This window comes from Pelodiscus sinensis, chromosome 18 (genome assembly GCF_049634645.1).
Source record: "Pelodiscus sinensis isolate JC-2024 chromosome 18, ASM4963464v1, whole genome shotgun sequence".
Taxonomy (NCBI): domain Eukaryota; kingdom Metazoa; phylum Chordata; order Testudines; family Trionychidae; genus Pelodiscus; species Pelodiscus sinensis.
This window is the reverse complement of record NC_134728.1, coordinates 32165456-32183793: the sequence shown is the minus strand read 5'-3', so window position 1 is coordinate 32183793 and position 18338 is coordinate 32165456. Positions and strand designations below refer to the sequence as shown.

Below are 18338 nucleotides of genomic sequence, written 5' to 3'. Positions count from 1 at the left end.
ATTGCGGAGAAACTAAATGATTTCTTTGCTTCAGTCTTCACAGCTGAGGACGTTGGGGAGATTCCTGAATCTGCACCGTCCTTTGTGGGTGATGAATCTGAGGAACTGTCCCGGATTGAAGTGTCATTAGAGGAGGTTTTGGAACAAATAGAAAAACTTAATGTTAACAAATCTCCGGGACCGGATGGCATTCATCCAAGGGTTCTAAAAGAACTTAAATGGGAAATTGCTGAGCTATTATCTGTGGTTTGTAACCTATCTTTTAAATCGGCTTCCATACCTAATGACTGGAAGGTAGCCAACGTGACACCAATATTTAAAAAGGGCTCTAGAGGCGATCCTGGCAATTACAGATCGGTAAGTCTAACTTCAGTACTGGGCAAATTAGTCGAAACAATAGTAAAGAATAAAATTGTGAAGCATGTAGAAGAACATAATTTGTTGGACAAAAGTCAACATGGTTTCTGTAAAGGGAAATCCTGTCTTACTAATCTGTTAGAGTTTTCTGAAGGGGTTAACAAACATGCAGACAAGGGGGATCCAGTAGATATAGTATACTAAGATTTTCAGAAAGCCTTTGACAAGGTCCCTCACCAAAGGCTCTTCTGTAAATTACATGGCCATGGGATAAGAGGGAAGGTCCTTTCTTGGATTGAAAACTGGTTAAAAGACAGGAAAAAAAGAGTAGGAATAAATGGTAAATTTTCAGATTGGAGAGGGGTAACTAGTGGTGTCCCCCAAGGGTCAGTCCTGGGACCGATCCTTTTCAACTTATTCATAAATGATCTGGAGAAAGGGGTAAGCAGTGAGGTAGTAAAGTTTGCAGATGATACAGAACTCTTTAGGATAGTCAAGACAGAAGCAGATTGTGAGGGACTCCAAGAAGATCTCACCAAACTGAGTGATTGGGCAACAAAATGGCAAATTAAATTTAATATGGATAAGTGTAAAGTAATGCACATCGGGAAAAATAACCCCAACTATACGTACAGTATGATGGGGGCTAATTTGGCTACGACAAATCAGGAAAGAGATCTTGGAGTTATCGTGGACAGTTCTCTGAAAACTTCCACGCAGTGTGCAGCGGCGGTCAAAAAGGCAAATAGGATGCTAGGAATTATTAGGAAAGGGATAGAAAATAAGACCCAGAATATCTTACTGCCCCTGTATAAAACTATGGTACGCCCACATCTTGAATACTGTGTACAGATGTGGTTTCCTCACCTCAAAAAAGATATTTTGGCCTTGGAAAGGGTTCAGAAAAGGGCAACTAAAATGATTAGGGGTTTGGAACGGGTCCCATATGAGGAGAGGTTAAAGTGACTGGGACTTTTCAGTTTAGAAAAGAGGAGACTGAGGGGGGATATGATAGAGGTCTATAAAATCATGAATGGTGTGGAGAGGGCTGATAAAGAAAAGTTATTTTAGTTCCCATAATAGAAGAACTAGAGGACACCAAATGAAATTAATGGGTAGCAGGTTTAAAACTAATAAAAGAAAGTTCTTCACACAGCGTGTAGTCAACCTGTGGAACTCCTTGCCAGAGGAGGCTGTGAAGGCTAGGACTATAATAGAGTTTAAATTGAAGCTGGATAAATTCATGGAGGTAAGGTCCATAAAAGGCTATTAGCCAGGGAATAAAATGGTGTCCTTGGCCTCTGTTTGTCAGAGGCTGGAGAGGGATGGCAGGAGACAAATCGCTTGATCATTGTCTTCGGTCCACCCTCTCTGGGGCACCTGGTGTTGGCCACTGTCGGTAGACAGGCTACTGGGCTAGATGGACCTTTGGTCTGACCCAGTACGGCCGTTCTTATGTCAAGCCAGGACTTAAACACCTCTAGGGATGGAGACTCCACTACTTCCCTAGGGAACCCATCCCAGCACTTCCCCACCCACCTAGGGAAAGAGTTTTTCCTAATGTCCAACCTAGACCTCCCCACCTGCAATTTGAGCCCATTGCTCCCTGTTCTGCCATCTGCCCCCACTGAGAACAGCCTCTCTCCAGCCCCTTTGCAACCCCCCTTTCAGGGAGTTGAAGGCTGCTCTCAAATCCCCTCTCCCCTTCTCTTCTGTAGATTAAATAAGCCCAAATCCCTCAGCCCCTCCTTGTAGGTCATGTGCTCCAGCCCCCTAATAATTTTTGTTGCCCTCTGCTGGTCTTTCTCCATTACATCCAGATCCTTTCTGTAATGGTGGAGTGGGGTGGTGGGGGTGCAGAATTGAAAGCAATACTAGAGATGTGACCTCACCAGAACCGAGTAAAGGGGAATAATCACTTCTCTAGATCTGCTGGAAATGTTCCTCCTAATGCAACGTAATATGCCATTAGCCCTCCTGGCTACAAGGGCGCCCTGTTGACTCCTATCCAGCTTCTCATCCACTGTAACCCCCAGGTCCTTTTCTGCAGAACTGCTGCTTAGCCATTCGGTCCCCAGCCTGTACCAATGCTTGGGATTCTTCCGTCCCAAGGGCAGGACTCTGCACTTGTCCTTGTTGAACCTCATCAGATTTCTTTTAGCCCAATCCTCTAATCTGTTTAGGTCACTCTGGACCTTATCCCTGCCCTCCAATGTATCTACCTCTCCCCCCAGCTTAGAGTCATCTGCGAACTTGCTGAGGATGCAATCCATTCCCTCAGCCAGGTCATTAATAAAGATGTTGAACAAAACCGGCCCTAGAACCAATCCTTGGGGCACTCTGCTAGAAACCGACCACCAACCAGACATCGAACCGTTGATCACTACCCACTGGGCCCGACCTTCTATCCATCTTTCTATCCATCTTACAATCCATTTATCCAACCCATACTTCCTTAACTTGCTGGCAAGACTATTATGGGAGACTGTATCAAAAGCTTTGCTAAACTCAAGGTATGTCACATCCATTGACTTTCCCGTGTCCATGGAGCCAGTTCCCTCATCATAGAAGATAATCAGGTTGGTCAAGAATGACTTGCCCTTGGGTGAATCCATGTTGATTATTCCTGATCATTTTCCCCTTTTCAAAATGCTTCAAAACATCAAAGTGATGTTTCCAGGGACTGAGGAAAGGCTGACTGGTCTGTAGTTCCCTGGATTGTCCTTCTTCCCTTTTTTAAAGATGGGCACTACATTTGCCTCTTTTAAGTCATCCAGGATCTCTCCCGATCTCCAAGGGTATGTCTAGACTACCACCCTAGTTCGAACTAGGGTGGTTAATGTAGTCATTCGAAGTTGCAAATGAAGCCCGGGATTTAAATATCCTGGGCTTCATTTGCATCTTGCTGGGCGCCGCCATTTTTAAATCCCCGTTAGTGCGGACTCCGTGCCCGCAGCTACACGCGGCACACCTCCACGAGGTGTAACAGTAGTTCGAATTAGAAAGCCTAATTCGAACTACCTACTCCGTGCCGCATGTAGCCGCAGGCACGGAGTCCGCACTAACGGGGATTTAAAAATGGCGGCGCCCGGCAAGATGCAAATGAAGCCTGGGATATTTAAATCCCGGGCTTCATTTGCAACTTCGAATGACTACATTAACCACCCTAGTTTGAACTAGGGTGGCAGTGTAGACATACCCCAAGAGTTTTCAAAGATAATGGCCAAAGGCTCCTCAATGACATTTGCCAACTCCCTCAGTAACCTCGGATGCATTAAATCTGGACCCATGGATTTGTGTATGTTTAGCTTTTGTAAATAGTTCCTAACCTGTTCTTTCTCCACCAAAGGCTGCCCACCTCCTTCCCATACTGCATTGCCAAAGCTGACTTTGTCTGTGAAGACAGAGGCAAAGAAAGCTTTGGTTACTTCAGCTTTCCCCACATCATCTGTCACTAGGTTACCTCCCTCAGCCAGTAAGGGCTCCACACCCTCCCCAATCACCCTCTTATTGCTAACATGCCTGTAGAAACCTTTCTTGTTCCTCTTTGCATCCCTTGCTGGCTGCGATTCCAATTGTGCTTTCGCCTTCCTGATAACTCCCCTGCATTCTCAAGCAAAATATTTATACTCCTCCCTAGTCATCTGTCCAAGTTTCCACTTCTTGTAAGCTTCCTTTTTGTATTTAAGCTCAGCAAGGATTTCCCCGGTAAGCCAATCTGGTCGCCTACCATTTTTGCTTTTCTTACTGAGCACTGTGATGGTTTCTTCCTGTGCCTTTAATAAGCCTTCTTTAAAATACTGCCAGCTCTCCTGGACTCCTTTCCCCTTCAAGTAAGCATCCCAGGGGATTCTGCCCATCAGGTCTCTGAGGGAGTCAAAGTCTGCTCTTTTGCTACTCTCCTTTCTTCCTTTGGTCTGGATCCTGAAATCTACCATCTCATGATCACTGCTTCCTAAGTTGTCACCCACCTCTACTTCCCCTACTAGTTCCTCCCTGTTTGTGAGCAGCAGGTCAAGCTGCGCATGGCCCCTGGTCGGTTCCTTCAGCACTTGTGCCAAGAAGTTATCCCCAACATTCTCCAAAAACTTCATGGATTGTCTGTGTACTGCCGTATTGGTCTCCCAACAGATGTCAGGGTGGTTAAGGTCCCCTATGAGAATCAGGGCCTGCGATCTGGAAGCTTCTCTCAGTTGTCTGAAGAAAGCCTCGTCTACCTCATCCACCTGATGCGGTGGTCTATAGCAGACACCAACCACAGCATCACCCCTGTTGCTTCCACCTCTAAACTTAACCCATAGACTCTCAACAGGCTTTTCTCCTTCTACATACTGGAGCTCCGAGCGATCATACTGCTCTCTGACACACAGTGCAACTCCTCCTCCTTTTCTCCCCCGCCTGTTCTTCCTGAACAGTCTATACACTTCCATGACAGTGCTCCAGTCATGCGAATCATCCCACCAAGTCTCCATTATTCCAATCCAATTAAACCAGGCAGCGCTCTCCACACGCTCAACTGCACAAGAGGAAAGCTGGATTCTTCTTTTGTAACATCTCACAGTCGAGCAGCCACGGACTGAGCACTCATCCCCATTCCTATTTTAAATAGCGGCTGGATCCCGGCTTGGCGGGGAACCTCCAAATATGCATAAGTGATGCAGAACTGCTCTGCGGAGCACAGAAGGGAAGTCAATGAGCAGGTCTGGGTGCAGCTTTTTTCCATTTCACTGTGGACACCCGTTTGCATTTGCGGGCATCAACTGCAGTTGGTGTCCTCTCCAAGAGCCGAGCACACCCCTCTCCCACGCAGCCCTCCCCCGCAAAGGTCCCACACCGCTGGAAGGGGAGGCAAGGCCAGGTGAGCGCAGCGTGGATATGGCATTTTGTATCCTCATCCGTATCTGCAGGAGGAGCCGCAACTACCGGCAGACGTGCAGGGCTCAGAAGACCAGCACTGCGGTGGGGCTGCGTGCGCAAGGCAGAATTCCCTCCAAGTTCTTACCACTGGCTCGGCACGAGCCCCGTGCCAGGCGCTGGCTGCATGCACAGGGCCCTGGGCTGCGGGCGCACCCTGCACTGCCAATGACACAGAGCCAGCACGCTTTACCTGTTGCAAAGCAAACCAGCTCCACTCCGCTTCCACTGGAAAGCCAAGCACCGCAGGGACCAGCAGCAGCTTGCCGCTGGGCCTGAAGGAAAGGGCTCGCTCCCCTTTTCCTGCACCAGGCTGTGAAGCTGCAGACAGAGGACGCTCTGCACTTCGGTGGGGCGTCTCCAGGAAGGACACCAAGCGCTCGTCCCCCCTCCCAGCCGGCGAGAGCAGCCTCCGGGGCGCAGTGCAGTAGCCTCTCATTCCCATGCCAGACCCAGGGTGGGCGCCTCCTGGACCAGACTGAGCCTTCCCCGGGGCTCTGCAGACAAAGGAAGCCACCGCCAGCTCTCAGTGAGGAGAATCCAGCTGCCACCTCTGCCTTGGGCCGGGGCCCGCGCCTCGCAGTGCGAATGGGCCCCGCCGTGCTGCTGACTCACAGGCTGAAAGCAGAGGCAGAGGGACTGTGCCCAGGGAGCTAAGGGCAGCCAGGTTGTTCAACCGGGGCAGCGCGTCCTGCGCGCAGACCCACCCCGCCTGGCAGTGGGCCCCCCAGAACGTGCAGCCTGGCGGGGCCCTGACTGCGGCACAGCTGCCTCCAGCCCCCAGCCTCAGGGGGAGTGGGAAGGGCCAGCGGTGCAGTCGCTCGCTGAGGGAACCCAAGAGCACTGCAGGGAAGGGCTTTGCCGTCTCCTCCTTCCTGTGACGCATGGGGAAGCCAAAGCACAAAAAGCACCTTGCCTGACGTCACTCTGGGGCAACCTCCCAGGGCCCTGGACTCCCGTCCTCTTGCGTATCCACACGGACCCGCCTCGGGTCCCAAGGGCTCAGCTCAGGCTCTGATCAATTCCCACGTGTGGCTGGGATGGCAAATGTACCCTGGGCTGCTGCTGCCCAGGGCATCCCCTGCAGCAAAGCTAAACTTGGCTTACGCTCATAGGCCAACACTCGGCTAATGCAGAGTTATGGCTCCTCTGATGTGCTCCTGCCACCGCAGTGACCAAAAACCAAGGAAATACCCAGTTCAGGCAACAGGAGCAGCCAGATCAACCCCCCCGCCCGATCTCTCTGACCCACTCAACACCGCGATACCTGGACACCCCCGCCTCCTCTCATCTCTTACCCACTCAACACCGCGATACCCGGACACCCCCGCCTCCTCTCATCTCTCTTACCCACTCAACACCGCGATACCCAGACACCCCCGCCTCCTCTCATCTCTCTCACCCACTCAACACCACGATACCTGGACACCCCCACCTCCTCTCATCTCTCTCACCCACTCAACACCACGATACCTGGACACCCCCACCTCCTCTCATCTCTCTCACCCACTCAACACCACGATACCTGGACACCCCCGCCTCCTCTCATCTCTCTCACCCACTCAACACCACGATACCTGGACACCCCCGCCTCCTCTCATCTCTCTCACCCACTCAACACCACGATACCTGGACACCCCCACCTCCTCTCATCTCTCTCACCCACTCAACACCACGATACCTGGACACCCCCACCTCCTCTCATCTCTCTCACCCACTCAACACCACGATACCTGGACACCCCCGCCTCCTCTCATCTCTCTCACCCACTCAACACCACGATACCTGGACACCCCCACCTCCTCTCATCTCTCTTACCACTCAACACCGCGATACCCGGACACCCCCACCTTCTCTCATCTCTCTTACCACTCAACACCGCGATACCCGGACACCCCCGCCTCCACTCATCTCTCTTACCCACTCGACACCGCGATACCCGGACACCCCCACCTCCTCTCATCTCTCTTACCACTCAACACCGCGATACCCGGACACCCCCGCCTCCTCTCATCTCTCTTACCCACTCGACACCGCGATACCCAGACACCCCCGCCTCCTCTCATCTCTCTTACCCACTCGACACCTCGATACCCAGACACCCCCGCCTCCTCTCATCTCTCTTACCCACTCGACACCGCGATACCCAGACACCCCCGCCTCCTCTCATCTCTTACCCACTCAACACCACGATACCCGGACACCCCCGCCTCCTCTCATCTCTCTTACCCACTCGACACTTCGATACCCAGACACCCCCACCTCCTCTCATCTCTCTTACCCACTCGACACCGTGATACCCGGACACCCCCGCCTCCTCTCATCTCTCTTACCCACTCAACACCGCGATACCCGGACACCCCCGCCTCCTCTCATTTCTCTCACCCACTCAACACCGCGATACCCGGACACCCCCGCCTCCTCTCATCTCTCTTACCCACTCAACACCGCGATACCCGGACACCCCCGCCTCCTCTCATCTCTCTTACCCACTCGACACCGCGATACCAGGGCACCCTCACTTCCTCCCGCTCACCCCGTTCTCCTTGCGCACAGTGGTACATACTGACTACCGTCACCAAAACCAGAGCCCAGGTCGATTTCTGACAACACCACGCCAGCCCGGCACTTTCAGAGCATGACACCAGAGTTTGGCTTTGCGAGGGAATATGGCAGGCAGAGCAGGAAGGCAGCCTCCCTGGTCAGAGCTCTCGTTCCACCAGGATGAGGAAGCCCCAAAGGACTGTTTGGACTGTGAATTCTGTCTTGGGGGAATTCCCCACTGCTTTGCAGTGTGATGCCCTGAGCAGCCTTTCAGCATGTGACTCGGACTCGTCTAGAGCATGGCCTAGGAAACACCAGCCTCGCTGGGAAAGCGGAACGGTCGGAATCCTTCCAACCTTGGGCAGGGGCAGAGTGGGCAGTCTGGGGCCCCTCTGGGCAGGGGAACGCTGGGGAGCTGTGAGGATACCACCCCAGCCAGGCCGGCTTGGCAGCTTGCAGCAGCAGTTTTGCTCTGCAGCATTTTGGGCTCTCAGTACATTTGCTGTCTCAAATCCCAAAGGCGCGATTTGCACGGCGTGCCACATGGCTGCTGCTCTCCTAGGCAGATCGTCAGAACACTGCGAGACCGAGGGACCTGAGTGGGAGCTACTCAAGCAAGTGCCCTCTAGCAGTGATCCAACTCAGCCCCCCACCCCACACAGTCCAGTGCTACTAAGACTGGGATACGGTCAGACTGGAACTACAGGTGACTTCTGATATGGCAGGAGCAGTTTGGGTCAGTTGTCCTTACATGGATCCACCTCAGGACACGTGGACGAGTAATCACGCCCAAAGCACACATGGACACTGCACTGTGCACTCACAGCAGCTGCTGCCGTCCTCTCCTGGCTGCCTGGGAAGAGACATGCTCCTCTCCGAAGGGCAGGAGAGTTCACTTTTGCCACACAGCACACAGCTGGTCACAGGGGGGCTATTCACGGCTGTATTAGCCAGCGTGTTGCTGATGCTCCACATGTGGCTTGAAACCGAACAAAGAATGTGTTTTAAAAAGGCACCAGAAAAATAATGGGGGTTGGATTGTATCAAACATGAGCCTCAACAAATGGCACAAAGACTCTGGAGAGGTGTCCGCAGCGTGAGCTGAGCGGGTCTCTGCTCAAATGTGGAGAAACTATTTCACCGTTAAACTCCGTTTTGTGAAGGGTGAAAATAGGCTTGATGCTGCTCATCTCAACACCTGGGAATTAGCAGGAAGGTCACAGTTGCATCCAGAATCCCCCCTCCCCCGGGCCCCCGACGAATCCAGCTCTAAGCAGATCCTGGTGTTCGCTCTAGTCTTCATTTATATTCTAAATAAAAAGTGGCTTTGCTACTATCCACGCGCACAGGGCCTGGAGGGCTTACAAAGGAATGAGTAAGTCTGCCTGCTACAAAAAAGCAGATATAATTGTGTTGTGTCTGAACACAGGCAATGAAAACTAACCAGTCCCAAACATTTGAGAATCTGAACTCTGGCGAAGGTCTGCAGCATTTCCTCTCACTTGGCTAGCCCAGGAAGAGAGCCATGAAGGTAGAACAGAAAAGGGCAGATTAGAGTAGGAAGCCAGAGAGGCAGAGCAGAAGCACTTTTTCTTTGAATCTTAGATTCATTTTTCCATCACAACAGAATTTGGCATGTTTGCTGTTGACAGTTTCCCAGAGACCCAGGGCTTGCAAACAAGTAGTAAATAAGGCCCTAAACTTTTGTTATTACTATATAACAACTGCCTTTTAGAAAAGATAGTGCAGAGAGCTAGGAGAAGAAACACACAGGCTATGTCTACACTACAAGGTTTTTGCAGAAAAACAACCGTTCTTGCGCAAAAACCTGCGGAGCATTCACATCTCAAGTGCATGTTTGTGCAAGAAAATCTACAGTCAGTCGACAGAAGAGAGGGCTTTTTGCGGGGTAGGTAAACCTCCGTCTATGAGGCGTAACTCCTTTCTGCACAAGAGTTCTTATGCAAAAAGATGTGTGTGGACGCTCAAAGGGGATTTCTTGCGCAAGGAGAGTCTACCACAAAAAGCACAGGTGCTTTGATGGTCATTCTGTGAATGGCCATCAGAACTTTCTTGTGCAAGAGCGTCCATGCAGTGTGGATGCTCTCTTGCACAAAAGCACATCGCTTTTGCAATGTGCTTTTGAGGTGTGGACACACTTTTGCGAAAGAAGTTTTTCCACAAAAAGCTTCTTGCGTAAAAACCCTGCAGCGTAGACAAAGTCACACTGTCTAACAGCTAGGTTTCTTCACCAGCCTGAAGAAATCCAGAGGTGCTCTCCTGATACTGCTAACATCGGAGTATGCTACACAACTTCAGCTACGTCAATTGTGTAGCTTGAGTCAAAATAGCTTGTTTCGGCTTTTGGCGTGTACATAGCAGGAAGTCGAAGGAAGAGCACTCTTCCTTTGACTTCCCTTACTCCTCATAAAATGAGGGTTCCCATGAATCGGAGTAAGAAGTCCTCCAGCTCAATACTATGTTGAAATAAAGGCTTGTAGTGTAGAAGCGCTCTTTGTTATTTCGGAATAATGTCAGCTATTCTGAAATAACGCTGCTGTGTAGATGTAACCTGAATGAGTCAATAAATTAAAAATTAAATTAATATCAAACATTTCTATTCTGTAAGAGTTGACCTTATGGGCATTCATATTAGAAAAGGGGCTGCATTCAGATTAATTTATTTTAGTTTACGTGATAAAGGAAAGAAGTAAGACTAATGTTTGCAATCAAACACATCTACGCTATGGAGTTAATGACATACACGTGTGCTGAAAGCAGTAGTAAATAAAAGGAACTGAAACCAAATAGTACATTTATAAGGCCACTTAACCACAGAGTGGAATCAGAAATGCAACTATTTGGTAGCAATGCCCAGACACTGCTCGGCCACACACACCAAGGTCTGATCACTGTTGCTAAAACAAACAGAACATAAATAAAAGATCTATACAGCACTTCCAGCCTGCTAGAGAACAGCAGTTCTTGGAGTGACTTTCCATTGCATAATGGACTGTTCAAACAAGCGTCAAAAGCAGCAAAGAACACAGAGGGATTGTACAAATTATATGAACATGATATTGACCATTCAGGAGCTGGCAGATGGTTGCACAGGAAAGATGGCCTGACCCGTCATACACAAGCTGCTATGACAAGATACTTTGTCTCCAGGCAATTCCAGTTCTGTGGCAAGAACTAAATGCTGATGTCTTGTTCTCTGATTGGATGGTGAGCAGGGATGATTCATTCTGGTTGGACATTCTGAATGTTTCCAAGACGTATGGATCATGTTTGGTCCATGTTATCACCTTTAATAAAGGGGACTATATGTTGGACCACCCAGCACAAATAGGATAAAATGGTCTGTCTCCTTCAGCTTGTCGCTTCCTGAAAGCGTAGAATACCAGGAAGGGAGAAGTTTGAAATCTTGGATACTGGGAGGCCTTCTGGTGCTATCGAGTTGCTGTCTTAGATAGGCACTGTAACGGTCTCTATCTTCCTGCAAGAGCGGTTTCCAGTAGCAGCCCAGGAAAAGAGAGAGTCATTTCTACCCTTCAGTCCATTGGTGTTTGCAGTGTCAACTCTTGGGGTGTGTCTAGACTACATGCCTCCGTCGACGGAGGCATGTAGATTAGCCAGATCGGCAGAAGGAAATGAAGCCACGATTAAAATAATCGCGGCTTCATTTAAATTTAAATGGCTGCCCCACTCTGCCGATCAGCTGTTTGTCGGCAGATCGGGGCAGTCTGGACGCGCCGCGCCGACAAAGAAGCCTTTCTTGATTGGCACAGGTATGCCTCGTGAAACCAGGTTTACCTGTGCTGATCAAGAAAGGCTTCTTTGTCGGCGCGGCGCGTCCAGACTGCCCCGATCTGCCGACAAACAGCTGATCGGCAGAGCGGGGCAGCCATTTAAATTTAAATGAAGCCGCGATTATTTTAATCGCGGCTTCATTTCCCTCTGCCGATCTGGCTAATCTACATGCCTCCGTCGACGGAGGCATGTAGTTTAGACGTACCCTTGCAGTGAACAGCAGCTGAGCTGAAACAGCTGAGCAAAGATCTAGTGATAAGTAACACCCAGACTCTCTTGTGTGGAGATCCAAGTCAGTCAATCGTCCACTTCCAAAAACTTAACTTTTCCTAAAGCTGGGGACCAACTGACAAAGGAAGAGAACATGCTAGTGCGTGTGCTTTAAATACTGTCACAGTTGGTTTGTCTTTGTTTTGTAACTGGGCCTTTCAAGTTTGTGGAAAAGAAGCTGTAGAACTGAACAAGTTAACTATGCTCACAGAACATGTGCATATGTCTATCAGAGTTAATGGTTTCCAACTGCCTCTCCAGTCCTACACGGCCTCCTGTCCTGAGCTATCTTTAGATCCTTTTTCCTCTGTTAGCAGCAGCAGAGTTAATGACCACAAGGTATCCATCCTACTCTGAGGGACTCAGTCAAAAATCGAAACCAAGTCAGTTTCCCAATACAGTGATTGAGCATAAGTGTTACTGTTTATTGCAATGGTGTGATCTGATACTGAAACCCTAAAAGCTTACATCAACCACTTCCCTAGTCTGTTAGCCAAACCACAGACCTATGTCTTCTTATATCCGATCATATTAACAGTTGTTGTTATTAGGGATATTAAATAAAATTCCATAAAACTAAATTCAACTCTTGAATCCTTTTATGCAATCACAATTAAAAGGACACTACTTAGAAAGGGGGTTTCAGTCCTCAGTTAAGTTTTAACGAAGGTTTGGTTTATTAAACTTTTCATTCCTTCAAATGCTGAGTAGCCCCATCTTAACTTTAAACCAGTAGTTAAACCAGTGTCAGAGGCTGTGTGGACAGTCACATACGGATTTAAACCAAGAATATTTCAGTTTAAGACCATAGGGAAGAGGTTTAACATGAACCAACATAAGCCCCTCCAACACTCCTCAGAGTAGCCCCCCAGGAACTTGCCCCAGATTAACTGCCCAGCTGCATCAGAGAACCCCAGCGTGCCAAAGCCACAAGTGATCTGTGGAATCAGCTTGCTATTTGAGGGCAGGCTGGTAATCTGCAATACGTTTCAATCTACTCCAAGCTGAAATCCACTGGCGCTTTCTGAGAAAGGTTTGCAGAACAATTTGCAACACAAGCGATGAATTACGCCCTGAGTTGGAATTAGAACCAGCTCTGGGTAATATTCAAGTACGTGGATGCAGTGACACCCCCGGAGCTAGTCCCTTGTTTGGAGGTCAGCCTCCAGACAAGTGAATCCCATCCTGCCAGCAGGATGTGCTGGGTGCCCCTACCGAGCAGGCCGAAGGACAGTCAGTCCCTAAGAACCAGGCAAATTCTGAGCCCAACCCCCACACGCCTACTTAAGAGCAGATCTCAACAACCCGGCTGCTCCATCTCTAGTACTAGCAGGGCCAGGGCAAGAAGGGCAGACTGCGCACTCCACACATAGCCCCGTTTCTCAAGAGGGGCGTTTCCACAGGCAGGCCCCCTGGCGTCCAGCCACAAACAAGAGACACTAGAGATAGACACATTCCTGCACAAGCAGGCCTTATGCATCGCAATGTGAAGGGCACTGCTGGCCAATCAGCTCACCGCAGAAACTATTCTTTTATCTCTGCACCATGCTGCTTTTTCCCCTTCAAATCAACCGTGGCCAGAACATTCTCTTGATCACAGAATTAAGCAGCCTGAATCTACGCAGATGTCCGTGTATCTGATGTACTTACGGAAGAGACCAGCAGACCCACTGTGAGTGCAAAAGGCACGTGGACAATTCAAACAGGACTCCAGCCCCACACTTGCCACTCCTATAATCCACTGTGATCTCGGTAACACTTTCAGTCGCCTGGACCCAAGGTGTTATCTGACCTCCTGAGGTCTCTTCCAACCCTCCTCTTCTATGGTTCTATGACAGGCAGAAGCAAGGGCCCTGCCAATGCAAGAGCTAGACAGGCTGGGTGAGGTCATGTCATGTCATGTCCATCTGGGAAGAGCTCTGTGTAGCTCAAACACTTGTCTCTCTCCCCAACAGAAGTTGGTCCAATAAAAGCTGCCTAACATCCTGGGACCAACACAGCCGCAACACCATTGCACAGCTCAGTAGATAATAAGCAGAAGAACACAACCGACCAAAGGCGTAGATGAGGGGTCAAGGGAGTCGCTAGGCGGGCAGCCGCATGCACCGTCACGCAGGCCTGAGGGACTCAGGAGGAAGAGTCAAAGTCTTGACTACAGGATTAATTTTTCCAGTTTGTCCAAGGAAATGAACGACCTGCAACTTCCGAGCTCTGACAGTGAAGTGTCCTTGTGCAGCTCTTTGGTCAGGCAAGAGTAACAACCAGCTCCTGCCAGAGCTCTTGTAGCACCAGGCCCGTTGGCACTAGGCTTGTTCTCTAGCACTGTCGGTGTGAGCCAGGTGCAAAGGCGGGATCTTCCTGTGGACTGTCAGGCGCTCTGTTCTGAGGGAGAAACGCCGTTTTACAGGGAGAGGAGAAAGGAAAAAAGGAAGCCTCGTGGAATTCCCGAGGCTCTGCAGAACTGCTCCAGCGGCCCTGCTCTAACAATGGAGGGAAGAGCCCCGCCACTAAGCAAAGAGCCAATCCGGTTCCTCTCACGGGAGGAGACTGGGCCTTTGTCTATACTTAGAAATGTGAAGTGCAGCCGCAGCACAGCTCCCCCAGCGCCCTGTGGAAACCACCTCCAGGGGAGCAGCTCCCAGCGCTGCAGCCTGGTTCCTACGGGCACTTGACAGTGCTGTCACCTGCCAGGGTAGCCCTTGCCTGTGAGACACCAGCTCCCCGTCTCCCCGCTTTGAATGCCCCATCGTTACAGCCTGCAGACCTCTCAGGAGAGGCAATTAGCATCCAAATGCTTAACGTGGCCTGGCCCTGGAGATGACAGACACTTTTGCTGCTGGCCTCTGCATCATCCCCCATGCATCACACAAGCCCCCAGGGAGGGCTGTCTGAAGGGGGTTACTCCAGGGTGTATGACATCAGTCCATGTTTGGAGTGCAATGCATCCTGGGAAACCGGGTCTCCTGGGCACCCACCTACGTTGTAAACAGCAGATCCTTAATACTCATCCCACGGACAAGAGAGATCCAAGCTGGGGTGGAAGTAAAACTGCAGCAGAAAGAGCCCAGATGAGCATTCCTGCACATGCACCAGCAGCTCCAGCGCTAGGGGACCGTCAGAAAGCCAGACAGCAATAACCATGGATATCCGGACACTCAAACCCGCCCAGCCGTCCGCCCGTCTGTGAATCAGGCAAAATCACTCCAAGGCACATGGATGCTCACTGATTAACAGCTTCTCAGCACTGACAGCCTTGCTGGCCTCAACACTCCCACGGGCACAGGTCCACACCGTCTGAGGAGTGGGCCGTTTCACCCTGAGCAGGCCGTGAAGACAAAGGCCAGTCTGGCAGTAATGGAACCACATGAGACTCGGCTAAACAAAGGGTCTCTCCAGAAGTTGGGCCAACGGCCCCCATCGAAACGGAACGTCCTAGCCCAGAGTTTAGCCCCTGCCTTCAACAGGCTTACGTCAGGGGTGCACACGGCCCACTGGCTTTACTGAGGGGTCAAATAAGCAAAGGCCAAGTGCAAAACAGGGTCCCTCCCTACGGGAAGCGGCGACACTGCAAGTCAACGGCAATCAAACAAGAGCAGGTTCCTGCGCCCCCTAGAACGCCCGACACTGCCCTGCTGCTGCCTGACCCGCCGCCGGGAACAAGCCCTCTGGAGTGGGGAGGAGCCTCTCGGCTCCTAAGCCCTCCGTTAGGAGGGCAGGTCCCTTCCCCCGCCCAGGGCCTGGACTCCAGGCAACCAGAGGCCGTGGCGATCCCGGCCCCATGTGCCGACTCCTCACAAAGAAGAAACGTGCCTGGGAGGTTCATTTCTGCCTGGGGAGGGGCCTGCAGCAGGTGTGAGCACTGACATGGGTGCTGCTCCCTTCATCTCAGCAACCGTCCACCTCTCAGCCAGCGCCCTGTTAATCATCAACAGAAAACCCAGCGCCAGGGCGGCAGGCAGCAGGGGGGGGCCAGGCCGGGGCCATTGGCACACAGCATTGGGACGGCGCTCTCAGAGCCCATGGAGGGGGGGGCATTGGCACACACAGCATTGGGACGGCGCTCTCAGAGCCCATGGGGGGGGCATTGGCACACACAGCATTGGGACGGCGCTCTCGGAGCCCATGGGGGGGGCATTGGCACACACAGCATTGGGACGGCGCTCTCGGAGCCCATGGGGGGGGCATTGGCACACACAGCATTGGGACGGCGCTCTCGGAGCCCATGGGGGGGGCATTGGCACACACAGCATTGGGACGGCGCTCTCGGAGCCCATGGGGGGGCATTGGCACACACAGCATTGGGACGGCGCTCTCAGAGCCCATGGGGGGGCATTGGCACACACAGCATTGGGACGGCGCTCTCGGAGCCCATGGGGGGGGGCATTGGCACACACAGCATTGGGACGGCGCTCTCGGAGCCCATGGGGGGGGCATTGGCACACACAGCATTGGGACGGCGCTCTCGGAGCCCATGGGGGGGGCATTGGCACACACAGCATTGGGACGGCGCTCTCGGAGCCCATGGGGGGGGCATTGGCACACACAGCATTGGGACGGCGCTCTCGGAGCCCATGGGGGGGGCATTGGCACACACAGCATTGGGACGGCGCTCTCAGAGCCCATGGGGGGGGCATTGGCACACAGCATTGGGACGGTGCTCTCGGAGCCCATGGGGGGGGGGCATTGGCACACAGCATTGGGACGGTGCTCTCGGAGCCCATGGGGGGGGCTTTGGCACACAGCATTGGGACGGCGCTCTCGGAGCCCATGGGGGGGCATTGGCACACACAGCATTGGGACGGTGCTCTCGGAGCCCATGGGGGGGGCACTGGCACACAGCATTGGGACGGCGCTCTCGGAGCCCACGGAGGCCAGGCCGGGGCAGCACCTCAGGAAAGGAAGGCACAGGCAGATGAAATGTCTCAGTGATCCCAGATCACTCAGGTCCCAGCAGACCAGGGCCCTAGGCACAACACCCGCCCTCCCATCTACCTCTTCTCCACCAGGCCAAAGCAGGAGGCTCCCCACAGATGTACCTCAGCATTCCCCCTGTGCCCCAGGCCCTGGCGTCGTGGGGAGCCCACAGCCTGCCTGCTACAGCTCAGACTTGAGGAGTCCTCCTAGGGTACTTCCAACCAGTCGGACCTTTGGATTCCTGCCCACAGTTCCATGGGGAGGCAGAATTCCCGAACAATGGGGGGGGGGTGCAGCTGGGAGGGAGGAGGGGATCCCTTAACAATAGGAGGTGCAGCAAAGAGAGGGGATCCCATACTAATGGGGGTGTGTGGCTGGGGGAGGGAGTTCCCTACCAATGGGGGGGCAGTAGGGGAGGGGACCCCCTGCCAGTAGGGGAGGAGACCTGCTGCCAGTGGGGGGGCGGTAGGGGAGGGGACCTCCTGCCAGTGTAGGGCAGTGGGGGAGGGGACCCGCTACCAATGGGGGGGCGGGGAAGGGGACCCCTGCCGGTGGGGAATGGTGGGGAGGGGGAATCCCCTATCAGTGGGGGGGGAGGGGACCCCTACCGGCGGGGGGGGGGGGGAGTGGGAGAGGGAATCCCCTGCCAGTGGGGGGAGGGAGAATCCCCTGCCAGTGGGGGGGAGGGGACCCCTGCCGGCGGGGGGGAGGGGGAATCCCCTGCCAGTGGGGGGGAGGGGACCCCTGCCGGCGGGGGGGGGCAGGGGGAATCCCCTGCCAGTGGGGGGGAGGGGACCGCTGCCGGCGGGGGGGAGGGGGAATCCCCTGCCAGTGGGGGGGAGGGGACCCCTGCCGGCGGGGGGGGAGGGGGAATCCCCTGCCAGTGGGGGGGAGGGGACCCCTGCCGGCGGGGGGGAGGGGGAATCCCCTGCCAGTGGGGGGGAGGGGACCCCTGCCGGCGGGGGGAGCGTGGGTCTCGCCGAGCGGAGCCAGGACCCGGCTCAACAGGTGCGGCCCGGCCCGGCCCCGCACTCACCGCTCCGCCATGTCCCCTCCTCGCCCGGCGCCGCCGGCGGCTGCAGGATGTGAAACCCGAGCCGGCCGGGGCGGGCAGGGGAGGGGAGAGGGGCGGGGTGATGGCAGGTGGGGTGAGGGGGCAGGGGACGGGGGAGTGACGGGGTGAGGGGGCAGGGGACGGGGGAGTGACTGGATGGGGTGAGGTGAGGGGACGGGGGGAGTGACGGGGTGGGGTGAGGGGACATGGGACGGGGGAGTGACGGGGTGAGGGGGCAGGGGACGGGGGGAGTGACTGGATGGGGTGAGGTGAGGGGATGGGGGGAGTGACGGGGTGGGGTGAGGGGGCAGGGGACTGGGGTAGTGACGGGGTGAGGTGAGGGGACATGGGACGGGGGAGTGACGGGGTGGGGTGAGGGGGCAGGGGACGGGGGGAGTGACTGGATGGGGTGAGGGGGCAGGGGACGGGGGGAGTGACGGGGGGGTGAGGGGGCAGGGGACGGGGGGAGTGA

The 18338-nt window shown here is 53.4% G+C and overlaps 1 protein-coding gene across 2 annotated transcripts in view; it reads right to left on the bottom strand.

Moving 5' to 3' along the window:
• The window catches only part of LOC102457791 (rho GTPase-activating protein 39-like), a 64707-nt gene extending 46797 nt beyond the window's left edge, over nt 1-17910 (bottom strand). For both annotated transcript variants that reach the window (XM_075901473.1, XM_075901474.1), the window contains exon 1: nt 17849-17910. In XM_075901473.1, coding sequence (XP_075757588.1) covers nt 17849-17859 — 11 coding nt within the window. In that variant the 5' untranslated portion in view covers nt 17860-17910. The remainder of the gene's footprint in view (nt 1-17848) is intronic.
• Between the last annotated feature and the right edge of the window lie 428 nt (nt 17911-18338).